This window comes from Anomalospiza imberbis, chromosome 1 (assembly GCF_031753505.1).
Source record: "Anomalospiza imberbis isolate Cuckoo-Finch-1a 21T00152 chromosome 1, ASM3175350v1, whole genome shotgun sequence".
Lineage (NCBI taxonomy): Eukaryota > Metazoa > Chordata > Aves > Passeriformes > Viduidae > Anomalospiza > Anomalospiza imberbis.
In genome coordinates this window covers 143,725,950-143,745,750 of record NC_089681.1, presented here as the reverse complement: position 1 = coordinate 143,745,750, position 19,801 = coordinate 143,725,950, and the positions used below count along the sequence as shown (strand labels likewise).

Sequence of the window (19,801 nt, the reverse complement as noted above, 5' to 3'; positions counted from 1 at the left end):
TCCACTTTCCTTGTGGAGATGGACAGGAAAAGAATCATCTATATATTTGAAAAACAACTTTTTTTGACACATTAAAAATTCTATGCTTACCTGCTTTCCTTTTGTATCTTGTGATTATAAAGTAGGAAACGATGTAGAGAACAGCAAACAGGAGAAAACAGATCTGGAAAAAAAATTGTATTTATTAGGTCATGAAGAAATGCCTGGATTATAATAAGCAGTAAATCTAGTCTAAACAATTTAAAATTGAATTCAGATCAACATGAGCATATTTTATGTAAATTTCACTACTGTTATGCTTTATATCTTACTAACAGAAAGTTAAACCCGTTAAAACAACTTGATTAGAGTAACAGGTAATGCATCAATTATATGGTCAGCAAGTTTTACTCTAAAATTAAGAGAAGACTCATTCATAGTGTGATTTTTTTGTCTGAGGGAGGAGTGAGCAGAGTGGAGTGGGATGGGATAGGCTGTTTTTTGAAGTTTGAATGCACTTGATTTGTAAAAGTTACCAGCTTTGTATCCCCTTCAAACATACCCTAAGGGTAATTGTATTTTATATAAGGGGCTCTTGAGGATCTATTCTGGGCTATGCTGTCAGCACATGTGGAAAGAAACAAACATGTTTACTATTTGCATCCTGCCTTGAATCAAGCAAATTCCAGGTGACAACACACACAGAAAGACTCGTGCCTACAGTGGATGTCCAAGCATGAGCTCATCACACACAATGTTTCCTTCACAGTCAGAAGCCAAGGGCACAACTTCCCTTCTCATAAGGTTGGTGGTTTATTTAGGTCAGATGCACCTTCAGCCCACAGTGCCTTGGACCAAGTTGTTTATAAGATTTAGCACTACAATTACAATACAGTAAGGTAAGACCAAAACACCTAAAAAATGCTGGAAATACTATAGGAAAGGAATTGAACAGCCGGTAAAGTTTGAACCCTCCAAGCCTACACATTTAATTTGCTCTTGAATGAGGCATCAGTGGCTCAACACTGCTTCCTTAATCCTGGATGCCTATGCCTATTGAAAACATGAGTCAGTCAGAAATGCATCAAGAAGCAAGCATGCCATTCTGTTTTGGAAATTTACTTCACTGGACAATAGTTAACCTATTTCTTTAAGCTATCATCTGTAGATCTGTTGCCTTTGAGACTCACTGTCTTAAAAAAAAAAATCAAGAGCAAAAAGGCTACCCTAAGAGAAAGGGAAAAGTTAAAGTGAAGGTACTGATCATAGCCCTGATAAATCTGCATCTAAATAGCAATACTGCATCCAGAACAGCAAATCACAGTGGAGAATAATGCATTATTCATGAAAGACAGACTTTGTAAGAAATACTGATAAATATAAACTGAAAAGGTTATTTGTCTGATGTAGTCAGACATTTTAGATTTAAAAAAACAAGTATAACCAAGAGTCTGAGTATGGCATTTGGGCGACTTCCAGGTGCCTCCCAGAAGTACAACAGTGCTCTCTGAAAGTGGCAACCCAGCTCATTCTCTGTGCAGGAAACACACAGCAGCAACACCCAAAATACAGGCACTGAAAATGAGATTTCATAACTAGATCTCTGAATTCCAATCTTCAGTCTGAATAGAGCTTACCACTCAAATTTTCTTAAGGATGCCTCAAAGGAGAAGAGAAGAATAAATAATTCAGTCCTTTAAATAAGTAATTCTAAAGAATGTTATTAAGATTTAATAAAAAAGTTGGTATATTTTTGAAAAAGGAAGAACAAAACAAACTGAGAACAGCCTTGGTTTTTCAGAGTACCCTGACACAGCTCATCCTGTCAGTATTGGAAAACACATTACCAGTGCTGAAAGAGAATCCTTCTCTAAGCTTCCAGTTCCCCTGAAAACTAGACCAAGGCTACAGCTAGAGACATCTAATTTTAGGCACCCACTTTTGAAAATCAGGTATCACATATACAGGGTAAGTGAATTCTTTAAAAATCTGTCAGATGCAAATAACACGGTGTAACCTGTGTAAAAGAAAAATATAGTTAAGCTTATCTTTTAGTTTTATTTAAAACAAGAATAAAAATTACTGCAGTCTTGTTTACACCTTCAAACAGAACAGCTGACCTTTATTCTCTCTGTGTTAGCAAGGTTACATTGAAAATGTGGGTCTCTATTTACAAGGTACCACTGAGGTAACTGAGGCATTTTGAGGGTAGAGCAGATGAAAGCTGTCCAGTAACATGAACTGTCAAATGCTGGATTTCTGGTTTTAGATAACAGCTATTCTGCAACCCAGCGAGAAGGGGTAACTACATCCTGGTGTAACTCTCTCTTTACTTCTGCCAGATTTGAGAACTTTGTAAATGTTTGATAAAGCTGTTTATTACTGAAAATTCAGAATATTTTGAAATTATTGGCAAGAAAATAAATTCTATTAAGTGAGAGCATTATGATTTTAAAAAATAACTCAGATTAAAAGTCCTCCATTACTGACCCAAACAAGTTAAACAGCAAACTCAGAATCATTACTGTAGTCTCAATTTACACTCAGTGAACCCTCTGATCCTGAACGGTTTCTAACCATGCATTCTGAATAGTTTTCTAAAGGAAACAGCTCAAGTCAGCATCCCAACTATTTTTAGAGTAGAACTCAGTTAAGCTGAGCAAAAGGAATGTGTTGCCTGTGATAGCTGAAGAATAGACTCCACTGTCCTGTCAGCACTGCAACCCTGGGCTCCTGTTCCTCATACTGCTGCTTGTTTCAGATATTTTTACATAAGGAAAAGAAACCATCCAGCCTTGTTTGTAATGCTGCAGTTTCAGTTCATGTTTCTCAATTATGGGTGGCTGGGCTTGTATGCAGCACTCCAGGTAAGATTTTACAGCTGTAGGTAACAGCACTAAGTCCTTCTTTGCTGCACTGAAAATGCTTCTCCACACTCACCTTGATACCTCAGGTTTTAGCTTTTTATTTTTTCTCTTTTTCCAATTTTGTGCTGCTTTGGTGTGTGGGTCTGGGTTTCATATTAGGGGATAGCAAGGTGTGGGTCTGGGTTTCATATTAGGGGATAGCAAGGTGTGGGTCTGGGTTTCATATTAGGGGATAGCAAGGTGTGGGTCTGGGTTTCATATTAGGGGATAGCAAGGTGTGGGTCTGGGTTTCATATTAGGGGATAGCAAGGTGTGGGTCTGGGTTTCATATTAGGGGATAGCAAGGTGTGGGTCTGGGTTTCATATTGGGGCACAGTAAGGTGTGGGTCTGGATTTCATATTGGGGCACAGTAAGCTCTCTTCACAGAGTTGGTAGACACAACAAATCCTTCTCTAGCTGAGGATCCAAGGACAGCCAATCTGAATCTCAGGCCCAAGAATATAAACAATGTGGACTGAAGAGAGAAAAACAAGAAGGATGGGACTTCATGGGCTGGGGCTGTAATTGGACAATTAGCTCCAATATGCTAATGGACTAAAACTTATAAAAATGTGAGATCTTGTGGCCAAGCCCTCTTTTGCTTCCATCTTGGAGCCATCTGGGCAGAGCCACGGCTGTGGCTCTGGTACTGCCAGGGTGTGGCCTTTGAAGGCTCTTCAGTAAATATTATCTTTATTCCTCTTAACTATGTCTAGACTCTGTTCCAGCTGCTTAGGGCATCAACCTAAGAACCATGCTGGTAACTCAGCATTAACCTCCTGTCACTGGATCCATCAGTATTGTCCTCCCCAACTGCTTACAGCAGAGCAGCTCTTCATTTTCAATAGAAACTTGGTTTTAGGGTTCAAGTTCATCACCATGCATTTTTGTTTTAAAACTACACCTTAATGTCACACTACATACAATCATCTATCAGTTCCATTTCTAATCACTTACTAAAAAGCACAGGTAGTCATACTGAAATAGAGCACTACTCACAAAAGAACACCATGCAAAAAACTACATTGATGCCTTCAGTAAAAACAAAAATTTTAAATTTTTTGTTAATGCCATCTTTCCTTCAGAAACTACTGGGTGTGTCAGTATTGGAGGCAACACTGGAATACAGTGTTAAATCCAAATTATATTGCAAGTTGTTTCCAACCAAAAAGCAGTGATTAATGCCATCACCCATCCTACAAAAACAGCTGACAAAAGGATGTTGCAAATACAGCAAATCAAGGACAGGCTGTATTCCTCAGATCTCAAATGTCTCTGCAATAAGTTTTTCACTGGAGCTCAAGTAAAGTTTTTCCAGGTTTTACTTGAGGAGACAGTCAAGACACTGTGCAATGTACCCAACTGTGAAGAACAATGATTTCTGACATCCCCCACTTCACAAGAAATAATACCTTTCAATCTTAAGAGTTTATTTCCTTAAATTCATTCCAAATTTGAGGGACAAAGCAGTTGTGGATCTGTTGCCATAATTAGACTGGGAAGCTACTTTAAACACAACAAGGGCACATTCTGAACTTACAGGGGAAATACACTGTCCATGTTTGACCAGGTGGATCAAAATAAAAAGGAAATTATGAGGAGCCCAAGCCTTGTCTATGGTTATAGCCAAACAGTTTTATTTTGGCAATTCTTAATAATTTCTATTGTCTTCGCGTGCATGTCACCTCCACACCATTCAGTAATTGAAAACAAGACCCATGGATTCTGTGCCACATCCTAGGGCTCCTTTTTAACAGATGGCACGTTAAGAAATCTTCAAACCTCAAGCATGTAATTTATTTACATCTCTTCCCACACACTAAATACAACTTCTGGTAGGACAAGCAAAAAGAAACCTGTCTTCTCCTGAAGCCCTTAATCTTTATTCAGGAAAGGAAGTACCTTCTGCTCCTGCTTAGATTACACACCAGACATGCCAGGAGAGGCTGCTTCTGGAGACACACTGCACTACATTCTTATGTCTCTTGTAACCAACTCTTCCACAGTGTCATACCCTTGCATCTCTCATCCAAAGTCATCCAAGTATGATGCACATCATACTTTTGGATCTGTACCACACATCTCCCAGCTACTGTGAGAATGGAGCTGGAGATCACCTGCATACTATGTGCCTCTTAGGGGCCAGCACTGAAGGTTACAGGAGCAGTAACAGTCTGAACCAGGTCAAATCACACTGTAGTCATCCCACTGACAATTACTGAAGATCAGCTGACACTCATTTGTCCATGTGGATAATCTTTAAAACTGTGGCACTGAAATTCATGCCTCAGATTGGGAAAGCATCATCTTCTGTTGCAAGTGTAAGAGCTACACTTTCATGCTAAGAAAGACTATGCTCAAAATGTGTAAGACGCTCTTTTTTCCCCTCTTACAAACAAGATTCAACCATCTTTTACAACTGCAATTTGTGTGTGTGCACATTAAAAGCTGCATTTCTATGGACAGGATTCTATTTATATAGCATGGAATTGTTCCCAACTGTTGTGAGGGAGCTGTATTTTACACTAGAAAAAAAGCATAGAGGTGCCTTGTCCAGTAATTGTTCATTACCTCTCAGTCAGCCTGCCCTGGTAGCACACATCTTAAAGAGCATCCCTGGCTGTATTACCTGAAGCAAAGCCAATAATCATGGGAAGCAATTCTCTCTCTCCAAGCAGCATTCACCCTGTCACTTGTAGTTGTGTCTAGTTTTGAGCCACCAGTACAGGAATTGGTAATTACAGAAAGGATGATCACCAATGGTCAGGAGGCTGGAACACTGCCCTGGTGCAGACAGGCTGAAGGACCTCAGCATGTTCAGCCTGAGGACAACAAGGCTTCAGGAGGACTGACAGCAGCTTGCCAGCTCCTAAGAGGAGGTCATTAAAGACAGAGCTGAGCTCTTGACCATGGTATCAGTGGGAGGAGGAGACTGGAGTTAAGAAATCCCCTCCATGAGGAGAGCTAAGCAGTAGAACCAGCTGCCCAGCCAGGCTGCACAACCTCCATTCCTGGAGCTTTTTAAGCCCCAAGTAGCCTGATACCATAGCTGACCCTCCCCTGAGCAGGAGCCTGGAGTCCACTCAGCCTTATTTTCTACTTTCCTGACTAAAAAAAGCACCATTAGAAACTTAGTCACTTCATAATTTATACCCTTCTCCAGGTCATTTATTAATGTGCTTATTAAGTGTAGGTTCCTGTAGGACTGTGTCAGGGATGCCCTCCCACCATGAAAGAGCCTGACATCTTGCAAAACAACAACTTTTAGCAGCAAGGAACCACCACAGAACTCCTTCACAGGGAAAGTCCCACACCTTAGCAATGCTCTTTAACCTAACACACTTCCAAGCACAAAACAAATTCAACACAGATTCATTTCCACTTGAAAAGCATCAAAGCAAATAAGTGATTGTTTCCTCCAACTTGATTGCATACCAGCATGTAGAACAGGGAAAATCTGAAGGAGCAAAAGACAAGCAGCAAACAACATTTTACTATGCCATGTATGAAATGAAAGATCAAGAAGCTCCAAAGAGTAAGGGAAGAAAGGAAATAATTTTAAAATGAAGTGGCTGTGTCAGTATTAAAATAAAGTTACTGCTATTACATCCAGAAGCATTTCTATGCAAATGATACACAAAACAAGGCTACAGAGGTAACAAAGAACATCTCCACTTCTACCTGCTACTTTACAGAATGTGTCCTTTTCCCTGAACAGAAAAAAACAGCACAGATAAAAATGAAGGCAGAGATCACTCTGGGTAATATCACCATGTAGAATATGTCTATTTACATGTTTAAGTGTTGAAAATGAAACAGTATTTTACCCGTGATTACTATCTACAGAAAATAATAGTGTTGCCCTTCTGGGTTTTAATTTCTGTAATAGAGAACAAACACACCATTATACACCCATCTCTTACTTCTCTAATGCTGCTGAAGTATTTTAATGTGCATTACTATACCACAAGGCAACTAAAAAGCTTCCTCCCACTGTCCCACTTGGCAACTGCTTTTATTTACTGATAGAAAAGATGGCAGGAAGAAACAGCAAGAAAATACAGGTGGAGACAAGCAGCTCTGCTTGGTCTATTTCTAATAACTCAATTATCCCACTGATACCTAAATAGCAAATAAGGCATTCCACCTGTTCTGGATGTCTCAAGAGTAAGTGACAAACCAACAAAGCACACTAAAAAAACTGAAAATTTTATCTGTGGTCTCAGTTTGACCTTGGCATTCATTGAATCATCTTCTGTGGAAATCTCATTTTCCTCAAATGAGACATTAACTCTGCTGTGGTTAGATTAAGTTCACTCTAAACCAGCCAGCCTTATACACTTGGCATGACACACTAAATTTAACCTTCTGAGAAAACACCAAATATGTTCTATGACTGTCTATGACTATAGATTAATTTTGCTCATTAACACTGCCCTCCATATCTATGATTCCCCTCCATGTATGGTCTCTTCTCAGGACTCCTCCCTGGCTTAAAACATTTGCAAGAGGTTGACCCACTTTTTTTGATTCCCAAGTCCTGAACCATTTATAATTTCTTCATAGGCAGGTGCCTAGACTTACTCATCTAAAATAAACACCCAGGATCCAACAGAAAGTAAGAAATACTCAAAAATATAATATATTTTATAAATACAGATATAAATATATAAAAATATATATAAATATATATGAATATATTATAAATATATTTCCATGTACTAGTAATTCTGCTGAACATAAAAACCAGCTTCTACAGCCCTTCAGTCAAAAATGTTTTTCAGCATAGGTGCAAGATTTAAAAACAGTCTCTAGAATTAACACAATAGCACCAACCTAGATCATTCTGATGTTCTGTCCCTGAATAAGAGACACTGGAAAGTCAGGCTGTAATAATCAGTTATATTAAAACTCCAGAGTCATACCATTAAAAATTCATTTCTGAAAAAATAACCCCAAAAGCCTCATTAATACAGACTTGGTAAACAATTTATTTAAGACAGCTTCTTTGATAATATTAATTTTCAGGGCACGACGCAGAAGATCTTAGAAGACAGAGCTAATAAACTTTCTCATCCTAACACATATAAATACTCTTCCTTGTCTTCTCACACATACATCCTGGAGCATTTTTAAGTGGCACCCCTCTCCCAAAACACAAACATACTTAAACTGCAATAGCTGTATGTTTTCATAATTCTCACCAATTATGCAGACTCTCTACTGGATACAAGTTACCACAGTCTAAAACTCAGCAAATATTTTAGACACGTTCCTATTGTCAAATTCAACTAAAACTCATCAGCATCAATTTTTCCCATAAATGCATTAAAACCAGAAATTACAGTTAGATAATGGGAAAAAAATTGATAATCAAGGCCTAAGCAGGCACTTAAAATCAACAGCAGAACTGAAGCACCATGTTTTGATGGCAATTGTGAAGCCTATCCTGGAAACCACACAAGAATGTAAAGGGGGGAAAATATCACACACATACACTGCTTCTATCCTCTGTACATTAACCCAGCCATATGCAAACTTCAGTGCCATCAATACACACACTACCTGCTGCTGCATGAGCACACTTGATTTGGAAACAGAGAAACTGAAACATAGTTCTGTATTTTCCAGTTAATCAATATTTTCAAAAATTATTCAAATTTCAAAAATTATTCAAGTATTCAAATATTAGAACAGCAAGAACCACGGGGCTCTCTCTTGAAATCATGTTGATGGTAGTTAGAAACAACTTTTAACATATCCAGCTAATCAAAAAACTAGAAACCTCTGTGTGGGGAGCAACACTATTATACATGAATATTCAACACCCAGCTGATAAAACAGCAACATGAGTTTTGAAATCATCTTTCTGAGAGTCAGCTGGGTCAAAGCTGCTGAAAGCATGAAGCAATCTCACCTGTCACACCTCATCAGGGGGTTAGAGCAGCAGCTTGTTCCAGGTCACCCCTACCTGGCTCTGTGCTCACCCTCCAGAGTGACACAACAACCAAGGCTGTTTGTCACTGGAGGCATAAAAACCAACTCCAGTCATGACTTTCAAAGTCTCTCCTCTTCCTGTGTTAGAAGTTGTTGAAATTCTTGAGCATGATTGTTCCTAGATAGGCAGGTTCCCAAGTCATTCGACAGCACACATTAAAGAGTCAGTGGTTTTCAAGGTAAGAGGGAGAACATGGGAGTAGAGAGTGATGCAGAAGTTAAGACTTTCTCAACAAAAGTTATCACTGCCCTTATAAATGAGGATAAATATCAAATTAAATAGGAAAGGCTGAAAGACAGGAAAGGAGAAAGCACTTCAGTTTAGGAGAAAGAAAAGAAAAAAACACTTGAATAATCTCCAAATACAACCAATAAACCTATACTGAATGGAATGTTTTCTTTAGTGTTCCTCAACCCAAAATTCCATCTATGTCTACAGAATTGAGCTCTGAATTTATCATAATGTCACTGGCGACATGCTTCAGATTCTCTCTCCACTCTGACTTTATCACCATCTCCTCTGCTACTCTGGTCACCTAATCACTCATCTCTCAACTTTCTTTAAACTCTCTGAAAACATCTATTCCCAGGTGTTTTGTGTTTCCAGGTATTTCCACAGGGTCTTGTGCTAATAAACTTGGGAACACTCAGCAACCTCCTCACAGCAAAGACTGAGCTGTTATTACAACCCTCCCTTCTTACCCAGTCCCTCCACTCTGTGCCCAGCCAGTCAAACAAAACCCAAGATGGATATGCTTGGTTTAGGTCACATTATGAAAAGCTGGTTTTGTTTGCTGCCAGTTCTTCCTCTTTCCACTGAGATTTCTCAAGTCTAATTACACCTTAATACAACATTTTTCTTAAACAGATGCCTGTACCCTCCATGAAGTGCGTTGCCCTTTTGGTCAACTGCTCCTCCAAAGAAATACACCACTAACTCAAAAGGAATTATTTTTGAACTGTAACTATTTGCAAATTTTTACACTTCATCCTTTCATGCTTATTATACATGAACAGAAATAGTGGAACTCTCCAAAAGCTGTTTCTGTTTTGGGAATAAGTATCTCTCTGCACTTGTCCATGCCAAGTATTTTGAGATGCCTATTGATTCCAGATGGATCCACAGTGCTGATCCCCAGGACCAACAGCCAGATGATGATTCATCACTTCTTAAAGTTCAGTACAGCACCCACGTTTACAAATAAAGGTATACTTTTAAGACTACAGAAATATGCCAGCATTTTATATATTTAATGATGCTAAATGTGCACCAATCCTTCAGCTTTATGTCTCACATCACTGCTACAAATACTTCTTCAAATCTTCCCCAATATATTTAAGGGAAAAAAGAAAAAAGAAGCAAAACTGAGAAGTCTAAGCAAAGTTATTTTCTGAAATACAAGAAGCCACTTAAGATATTAAGTAGTCCTCAAGTTTTCAGTGTACAGGTAAAAAAAATTGAAATACGTGATTTTTTAAATAAAAAATAAACTTGCATAAGCATTCAGACAAAAACATTTCAGTATTTGTAGTAAGTTCATTCCTACAAATCACCCACACTCTAATCAGAATATCATCACTGCTGGCAGAAAGAAGAGTCTGAGAAAATCGCAGGTTTTTAAGGATGCACAACTGGCCATGAACAGGAGTCCACTACCAACAGACATCAAGTGCTCAAACCAGCTCCATTTTACAGCCTTACAGAGGTCAATGCCAGCAGTAGCCACGCTGAATTAAGAGAAGAAATAAAGAAACTAAGTTTCTCAGAATATTTAGCATCTGAAGCCTGCACCCCTGAAAACATTTAGTCCTTCAAACGGAAGCATATCACATTTAACATAAAACTCCATATTAAACCAGTTTCAATATCTGCCTGAACTCACATGAAACACTTGAAAGTTATAAACAGCACTTTTGTATTTGAACTTATTCTACCAGGACTGATTTTTTTTATTACATATTTAATATAATAAACTTATTTTCAAATATACTATGTTTATGCCTAACTGATAGTTCTATGGTGCTAATAATAGAACACGGTAATTCTGTTGTGTTCTTCCACAACCTTCCCCAAACTACAAATGCAAGCACAGTGTATTTATTTTGCCAAGGAACCCTCGTAATCAGGTGTACTTGTATATTTTTACATACTCAAAATCCTACATTTTTTAAGTGGAAAAAGAACAAAAAAAATTAGTTTGTATTTTTAAAAATACAAGCTAATACTGCAGAATAGAAGACTCAAACTGGAAAAAAAAAAAAAAAAAGGAAGTTAATATTCTAAAAAGTAAACCCAGGGGAACACAGAGAGGCTCAACTGCTGCACTTGCTCCATTTACATTCGAAATAAACAGTTCACAACAATACCAGTGGAACATGGAACACTTTATAAACAGGCATAATAACAGGACCCAAGGGAAAAGCAGTTTCCTAGAAGTTCAAATATTTTCCATGGATGTGCAAGATCTCAGCAAATTATAAATGAATCTAAAGGACCAGGAAGGGTAAACAGAATATTGTCCTGCCTTTACAACTCTTTCATATCAATACACACCAAGTGCAGAACACAAACCCTTTTCTGTAATTTGCAATCACCTAAAGCTGCTTTTCAAAGATGCCTCCTTTAGCCAGAACTGAGGATGACTCTGCTTTACTGAAGTCAAGGATCTCACTAACTCCAAGAAAACTCCTGGCTGTGCCACATCTCTTACACTGGGTCACCAGTTCACAACCTCCACATTCACTTCATGGCAACTGAATGTTAAAGTTCAGACTCAGACCAAGTCTGTGTATTGGTGTTTTTAACAACTGCTCAAAACAACAGATCCTCTATAGAGCAGATTCATGTTTGAAGAGCCATGCCTGACTAGGGAGTTAACCACCTTCTAGTAGCACAGATCATCCTCATGAAGCAACAAAATCCAAGGCAGATGATTTTGTTGCAAACAGGCACCCTCTTGAAAAACAAGTGCCATATAGGCACTCCAAATGAGGTCAGGAGCAAACAGGCCTGAGTTAAATTAAGCATTAAACCACTGAGTCACCTCAGAAGCAGATGAAGGATGTATTTTTTAAAAAATAATCTTTTACTACCTTTGCTCAGTCTATAAACATGTGTCAGAAATAGCTGGTTTTTGAAGGTGGAATTAGCAGAAGTTGGCACCTGCAGAAAGAGACAAGCACCACCAGCAGAAGGATAACAAGCTTTGAAATTTTTTTATGTTACACAACTTTATGGAAAACTTTGTAGCTTGCCAGTTCAGAGAATACATGAAACAGAAATAAAACATTACACTGAAGCTAAACTCAGTGTGCCCTTAGGACTCCATCAGAAAGCACAATATAGAAATTCTGTATGTATTCAAAGAAAATTTGTAAGAGAAAAGTGAAAAGGATTTTCTTTTCAACTGCATCAGCTTACTTTGATTTCTCTTATGAATATATCATTTTAGCTTCCAGTAAAGACTGTGCCACACAACTAGCTCTTCAAAGATACTTCTAACAGACAACATACATTTCTCCTGCTCCTAATAGGCATAGAGAGTCTCCTCTGCTGTAACATTCCACAAAAAACTGGAATGGAATGATTTGGGTCAGAAGGAACCTTAAATAACATCTGTTTGCAACCCCCAGCCACAGGCAGGGACACCTTCCACTAGAGCAGGTACATCAAAGCCCCATTCAAACTGGCCTGGAACACTGCCAGGGAATGGGGCACCCACAACTTCTCTGGGCAACCTATGCCAGGGCCTCACTACCCTCACATTAGATAATTTCTTCCTAATATCTAATCTAAACCTACCCTACCCCAATTTAAAGCCACTACATCTTGTAATGTCGAATGCTTCTTTTAAACTGCTCTGCTGCCCCCAGCCCACCTGCAGCTGGAATCAAGGTTTAATGTATGTGTCAGAGTGCAATATGTTCCCTGCTCCAGCTGAGGGGCTGATGATTACACCCACTACCCACACAACAACTGTCTATTTGCATATTTTAAGAATTTCTATTCACCATATAACTTCATGAGCAACAAGGGCAGGACCGGTAAGGAGAGGATGTTAACATAATTGCACATGTAAGCAACATACTCTGTGTGCTCCAGCATGCTCAGACTAACCACAAATGCACTCATAACTGCAATATTCTCCTGCAGCCACGTGGGAGCCACAGGAGGTTGCACACTCAGATGGGGGTGGCAGCACTTTATGCACTCATAAAACCTTATGGTGTTCCAACATAAATTAAAGACAAGATTACAATTGCACCAACATATGATTTAGAGGGAAACGTTGTTAATGTTATTCCTATTGATTAAACAATAACAAAGCTGGCCTGTGATCAGTATTAAGATCAAAGTGAAGTTTCTAGAGCAAGAATACTCTGAGCCCACTGTCCAAACAAAACAACACTGCACCTCTAAAATACGAGTTACTGATGTCCTGTGCAATTTCTCACATGACTACACCAGTAAGAAGATTACCAATTGCTCTGGAGGGGCTGAAAAAGTCCCTCTAACTTTGGAGGAGTACCTGCAGTACAGATGAACCAGTTCTTTAAAATTTAATAGACTTCAGTATTTCTAACAGTGCCCAGAGAGGCTGCACGCAGCCATTCCTTCAGACTGAAAAATCTGTTTCCTACTGAATGAAACCGCAATTTGTAGCATCCAATTTATCAGAACAAGACTATGGTGAAAGTAAGTAGGAGATAATTAGCACACAATGGAATACAAATGGAAAAACAGACATGAGGGAAAAGAAAGACTATTTGAACATACATTCATGTTTTCATACCAAAGTGATTAAGATAATACTTAGAGCCTTCTTTACAAAGAAGTATTTTACTTTTAGTGCCCCTCCACTAGTCATGGCTTCCAGGACATAAACTATGTCCATGCCCAAAGAAGAGACATTCCAAAAAAACCCAAAAAGTAGCTGTTCTCCTCATACAGGCTTGTTTTGCACTCTTCAGAGAAAAAGGTCCCAGAAATAGAGTATTTCACAAGAAAGGTCTTAACATTAATTCTTATACTATAGAAGAGTAATTAACACATTCCAATCAAGTCTGCTATCAAATGACCTAGCCATAGTGCTACATAAATCAGTTAACCATGATATTTTAGAGTCTCCCAACAAGGCTGAAAAACACTTAAAGCTAAATTGTGAAATTTTATTTAAATTCAAGAAATTAGTTTTTTCCCCCAGACAACAGGGATGGCAAAGAAAACATGATTCCCTTGCTGAGCCAGGACAGCACGTTCACCACACTGCATGTCTTCCTTGTGCAGCCTGTATTTCCTTCCTGGAATTGAAGTAGGAGAGACATGAGCCCCATCAAAACACCTCTATCAGATTTGAATAGTCCTGAGAACAATTATAAGGCTGTCAGAGAGGAAACTGCAACTGCTCTGTCGGCACACAGGGTGTAGTGCTGTACGTGCCTACAGAGGGCTGGGGGAGATGGGACAGCACAGGCACTGCCATGTGCTCCACTGGGAGAGCACAGGGCATGACGGGTCAGGGAAAACACCAAAATTACACACAGCACTGCAAACAGCCCAGCAAGGCAGGAGAATCCCAGTATGACAAGTGATACCATGAAATCCCATGCACTCCTGACAGGAACAAGGCTGCACCTGAGGACTGAGGTGTTCACAGAATCACCGAATGGGTCACAGTTGGAAGGGACCACAGTGGGTCATCTGGTCCAACCTCCCTGATCAAACAGGGTCATCCCAAAGCACACGGCACAGGACTGAATCCAGACATTCTTGAATACCTCCAGGAAGGGAGACTCCACAGCTCCTCTGGGCAGTCTGTTCCAGTGCACGGTCACCTGCACAGTAAAGGAATTCTTCCTCACGTTCAGGTGGAGCTTCCTGTGCATCAGTTTCTGCCCACTGCCTCATCTCCAGGTGCTTGGCACCACCGAGAAGAGCCTGGTCCATCCTCTTGGCACCTCACCTTGAGATACTTGTACACATAAATGATGTCCGCTCGCAGTCATGTCTTACCGAAGCTGAGCACTGCTCACGAGCTTGTCGCACCGGTACCTGCTCCGAGAGCACTCCCATGGAGCGCACCAGTGCCCTGCGTGCATACACAGCATCTCCATCTTTCGCTGAAGGCACAGGGAGAGGAAAACCCTCCAGGGGGTCAGCGCTGGGATCCTCCAGCTCTCGTGGCACCTCAGAGAAGGTGCACTCACCTCTCAGCCCAGCCGAGACAGGCCCCCGAGTCCCTCCGGACACTGGGGCGAGGGGCAGGCAAGGACGGCGGGAGAGAGCGGGACAACCCGCCCGTGCCCGGGGACGGGGCTGGGGCAGAGAGCAGTGATAGGTCAGGGAGGGTCCGCGGGGCACGGCGGCACCTACCGTGTACTCCCGCACTTGGCTGTGGAAGTTCTGCTCCCGGATCGTCACCTCGTCCGCTTCCATCCTTCATAGTACCGCGGCCCCCGCGAGCAATGGCGGCCGCCGCCGCCGCGCCTGCTCCTGCCCCGCCGGCGACGAGCGGGCCACCATGGCCGGAGGCAGCCCGGCTAATCCCCCGGGCCTCGGCAGCGGCTGAGGAGCCCTGGCTCCGCCGCTCTGTCCCCGTCCGGCCGGCGCGGAGGAGGAGGAGGAGGAGGAAGGGCGGGAAGCGCCGCCTCAGCCCCTCCTGCTGCGTCACCGCGCAGCGACCCCGGCAGGGGCGGGCGGGGGGGGCGGGGTCAGAGCGGTGGGCGTGGCTTAGGCGTAAGGGAAGGACTCGCGGAGTCACGCCCACGGGGGCGGGGCTGGGGCGAGAGAGGCGGTGCCCTGATGGGGCGGGGCCAGGGCGGGGTGAGAAATGGGCGTGGCTGTATGGGCGGGGTTTGGGCGGAGAGGGGCGGGGCTTGTGGCGGAGAGGGGCGGGGCTGATTTTGCCGGCAGGCGGGGTCACAGAATCACGGAATTGTTCAGGCAGGAAAGCCCCCCGGGATCGTGGAGTCCTGCCTGTGACCAGTACCGCCGCGTCAACTACACCGTGGCGCTAAGTACCACGTCGTCTTTCCTTAAACACTCCCAGGAACGGTGACTCCCCCAGCTCCCTGGGCAGCCCATTCCAAAGTCCAATCGGACTTTTCCGTGAAGAATTTCCTCCTAATGCCTAACCTGAACTTCCCGTGGCGCGCCTTAAGACTATGTCCTCTCATCCCGTCGGAAACAGGCCAGCTGTTTGTACCCGTGTGGGGACTGGCAGGGACAGAGAGCCCCTGCGTGTCCTGGGGGACAGGGAGCGGGGGACACGGGAGAAGGGACACAGCGGCGGGACAGGAGGCTCCGGGGGAGAGGGCGGCAGGACCAGTGGTGGGCATGGGGACAGCTGCAGCCCTGGGCCCTGCAGAGCAGTCAGGACCCCGGGGGTCACTCGCAAGGGTCGCCCGGAGCAGCCCGCGGAGCTCCTCAGACGGGCGGGGACAGGGCTTCAGCTCGCCTCGGGGAGCGGGACAGCCGCCACTGTCGCTGAGCCCGTCAGGAAACGTGAGGGAGCCCGAGTGCTCGGCTCCAGCTGACCCTCCTCAAACTCAACAATGTGAACGCATCAGAATTTCTAGTTCGAAAGGCTGGACTTCTGGCATGACTTGTATTCCGCTTCCCTGGAGCAGGTTTTTGTGATTGAGTGATTTCTGCTTTTTGCCCAAGTGCTGTGGTGAGAAGGCACCATCTCCCCATTATTCCTGTTCCCTCTACATGCACGGGCAATCTTCTTTTTTTCTGAGTTTGCAAGTAGATCAATTGTCTAAATACGCACGGAAGATTATTAATCTAGGTCACACTATAAATTATAGATTGTGCTTTAGCAAATCAAACTTTTATTTCAATCCAAGTATCATTAGTCTAAAGAAGTTTCAAAAATAAGGATCATAGTTTTCTTCTTATTTACAACTATTGGTGGATTATACATGTTGTCAATGCCAATTACAATTCCAATTATATTGACTCCCCAGTCTCTGGCCCATTTTCTTGGTTAAAAGCAGATGGTAAAGTATTTATGAAAGTTTAGAGTTAGAAAAAGTAATCTTTGACTGATGTATTTCTCGTAGTCCTGAATGGATGCAGAAGGTCCTGCAGCTTCAGTATGGCCACAGTTCCACCCTTGTTCTTTTGATACTTGTGAAGACACAGACAAGGTATTTGCAGATGCAATCATACCAGGCCAGAAATGTTCCCATGATCTCTCCTCTTGAAGCTCATTGCTCAAGGAGGGAGACTTTAGGTGTTCACTGAGGCTATAGGAACAGAATACCATTAAAAACAGAGTTGAAGGAGTAGGGAGCACAGTCTTTGAGCTGCTTCTTGGGAAAAGTTGTCCTACTTTACAGCTGTTTTCTGCACAGCACTTGATTCTGTCTGGTATTATTACTTATCTGGGTTTTTTTTCTTTGCCTATTCCCATTTATCTTCAATCTCCTTCTTCACATGCTGAAAGTGATGAAAGCATCCCTAGTTTCCAAGATGAATTTGACAAAGAATTAGGCTTTTAGTTGAAGCCTAGTTCTAATTTTGACTGGAATTAGACTAGTGCTGTTCTCTGCTCAAGATCTGGTCCAGACTGAACAGTGTTACTGGAGGCAAGGCTATAGGTAGATAAAATACCTTTTATTATAACAAACACAGCTGGCAAGAACAGACAACTGGCATGGGTAAACCTGACCCCAGGGAAACCAAATTCTCCTAGAGCTGCCTATAGAAAGATTGGAATAGAACAGACAGGATCCCAACTTTCATCATCTTATATAAAAGACCCACAGAATAAATGCCAATGGTATTGGAGCCAGGCTGTTAGGAACAGTTAAGCCTTCACTGGATTTGTGATGAAGAGAGAAATGCTGTCACCAGAGCAAACCCGCTTTACTAGGGAGACCAGATGGCCCAATCAAAGAGGAAGAGCAGGAACAACCAGAGATTCAGCCAGCAGGCCAAGCCTGAGGTGAGGATTAGTTCCTGAGCTACCTGGGAAATTACTCACCCGCTGTCAAGAAACAGCAATTCAAGCATTTCCAACTTTATCTACAGACATATTAAACATTGGAAGATTGTAAGGAAAATTAACTGTGTTTTTGTATCTTATAGAAATTGAGATTTAGAAGACCTGAAGCTTCCACTCCTACGTGAGCAATATGTGTTCTTTTTAATTTACTGAATTTGAAGTAAACCTAAGGAGGAGATATAGTACATAATTTGTCTCATACTGTGGACTGTCAAGTTCTTTCTTCCAGTTCTAGCAGATGGATCATCAGAAACAACATACACATTTATATTTGCTGAAAAGGCAGGGGAGGGGTGGAAATAGCTTCGATCCTTTCTTGGGCAGAAGTTACTGCTCAGCTCTGAGGTATCTACATAACAAAGGAAGGTCAGAGTAGCCACCACAGCAAAATCTATTTATACCAAAGGAAATTCAGTCTAAAGTAGGCAGCTCTGATGCATGTATTGATCTGATGGGAGTACAAAAGTAGTAATGTGAAGCATACTAGATATAAAACTACTGAAACAACTCTGTGGTACTTTAGACCAGAGAGTGGTTAAAAGACTTCTAGGTGTTTCTCATCCATATCCCAGACAAAATGAGCCAGTGCTGAAGGGGCTGCCCTCAGCCATTCTTAGGACCAACTCAGTAACCCTAAGGGACCTGGTGTAAGCTGTACATGATTTAGGTGTAAATAGAAAACTTTCTCACACTGGTAATGTACAGATACACACACAGAAAAGCAGTAATAAAACCCAGACTTCTTTTAAACTTACATTTGGTGATCCCTAATCCCTCAACATAAAAATTGAGAAGATTTATGAGATTTTGCTCATTTCATGGCTTTTTAGCATAGTTTTAATGCAATTTTTCAGCTCCAGGATGACCCAGTAAGTAACTGGAACCCTGAATGACCAAGGAGGGTTTTATGTGCACAGGGTTACCTCTGAGATTTTCCAGAAAAAAAAAATGTTGGGATATTCAAGCTAATAAAATTCATTAAAATTGTCAAAGATGGAAGTTTCTAAATTTGGAACTGTTTCTCTAGGAAGGTTCCCTCAGAATCTGCCAATGGATTTTAAAGCACTCTTTAACGGTAAATGCAAAATTGGCACCATGCCATTAAATCTAAATTTATCTCACAGCATTTGAGTAGGTGATACCTTCTTTTCAAATCATCCTTCAGCCAAATGAAGCTCGGACTAAACAGAAAATAGGAAGTTATTCTTCCAGTTAGTATGACTACTTATATACTTATCTTCAAGATATTATCAAAGAATTGATTGGATTGAAGCCCAAAACCCACTTTAATATGGTTCCAAGAATGACCACTGACTTTTAAGAGAATTTGGGTACACACACACCACGGTTTACATCCAGCATTGTGACTCAAAAGCCAATTATGGAAGAGAAAAAGAAAGATTCAAAAGTTAAAATATCTTGATCATGGTATAAAAGAAACATAATGCTATCATAATTATATACATTAAGTTTATGTTTTAGGTGATTTTTTTCAGTGTCTTATACGTGGTACGCTAAAGCATAGCAAGAATTGCATTATAACTTTAGAAATCCATCTCAATCAGTCTTGGATATGGATTCAGCTTAAAATATTGCTAACTTATACTTTCTGTTTCTTTGTTTGTTTGTTTGTTTTTTAAGGAGGGTTTTTTTTGGTTCCAAATACTTCCAGCCTGTATTTTAATTGCATCAACCCAGTAACAATAACTCCCCAGCTAAATGCTGTATTATAGCACAAATATATATTTTTTAACTTTTTGAAACAGCCAAGGGAAAGAATTTTAAATCGAAAATTACACTGTCGGCATGAAAAAAGAGGATATAAACTAGTTTAGTAGAGACTTACATAGGTATGTGCTGGACTTTATATATATATATATATATATATAGTCATAAATGTATTG

The 19,801-nt window shown here is 41.2% G+C and overlaps 1 protein-coding gene across 2 annotated transcripts in view; it reads right to left on the bottom strand.

Moving 5' to 3' along the window:
* The window catches only part of LMBR1 (limb development membrane protein 1), a 69,392-nt gene extending 53,820 nt beyond the window's left edge, over window positions 1-15,572 (bottom strand). Inside the window, exons 1-2 of one of the 2 annotated variants that reach the window (XM_068174526.1) lie at window positions 15,257-15,572; window positions 91-163 (exon numbers count right to left, since the gene is read on the bottom strand). In XM_068174526.1, the coding sequence (XP_068030627.1) occupies window positions 91-163; window positions 15,257-15,319 (136 nt within the window). In that variant the 5' untranslated portion in view covers window positions 15,320-15,572. The remainder of the gene's footprint in view (window positions 1-90; window positions 164-15,256) is intronic. The other variant, XM_068174535.1, reaches the window with a different exon arrangement.
* Window positions 15,573-19,801: the final 4,229 nt, after the last annotated feature.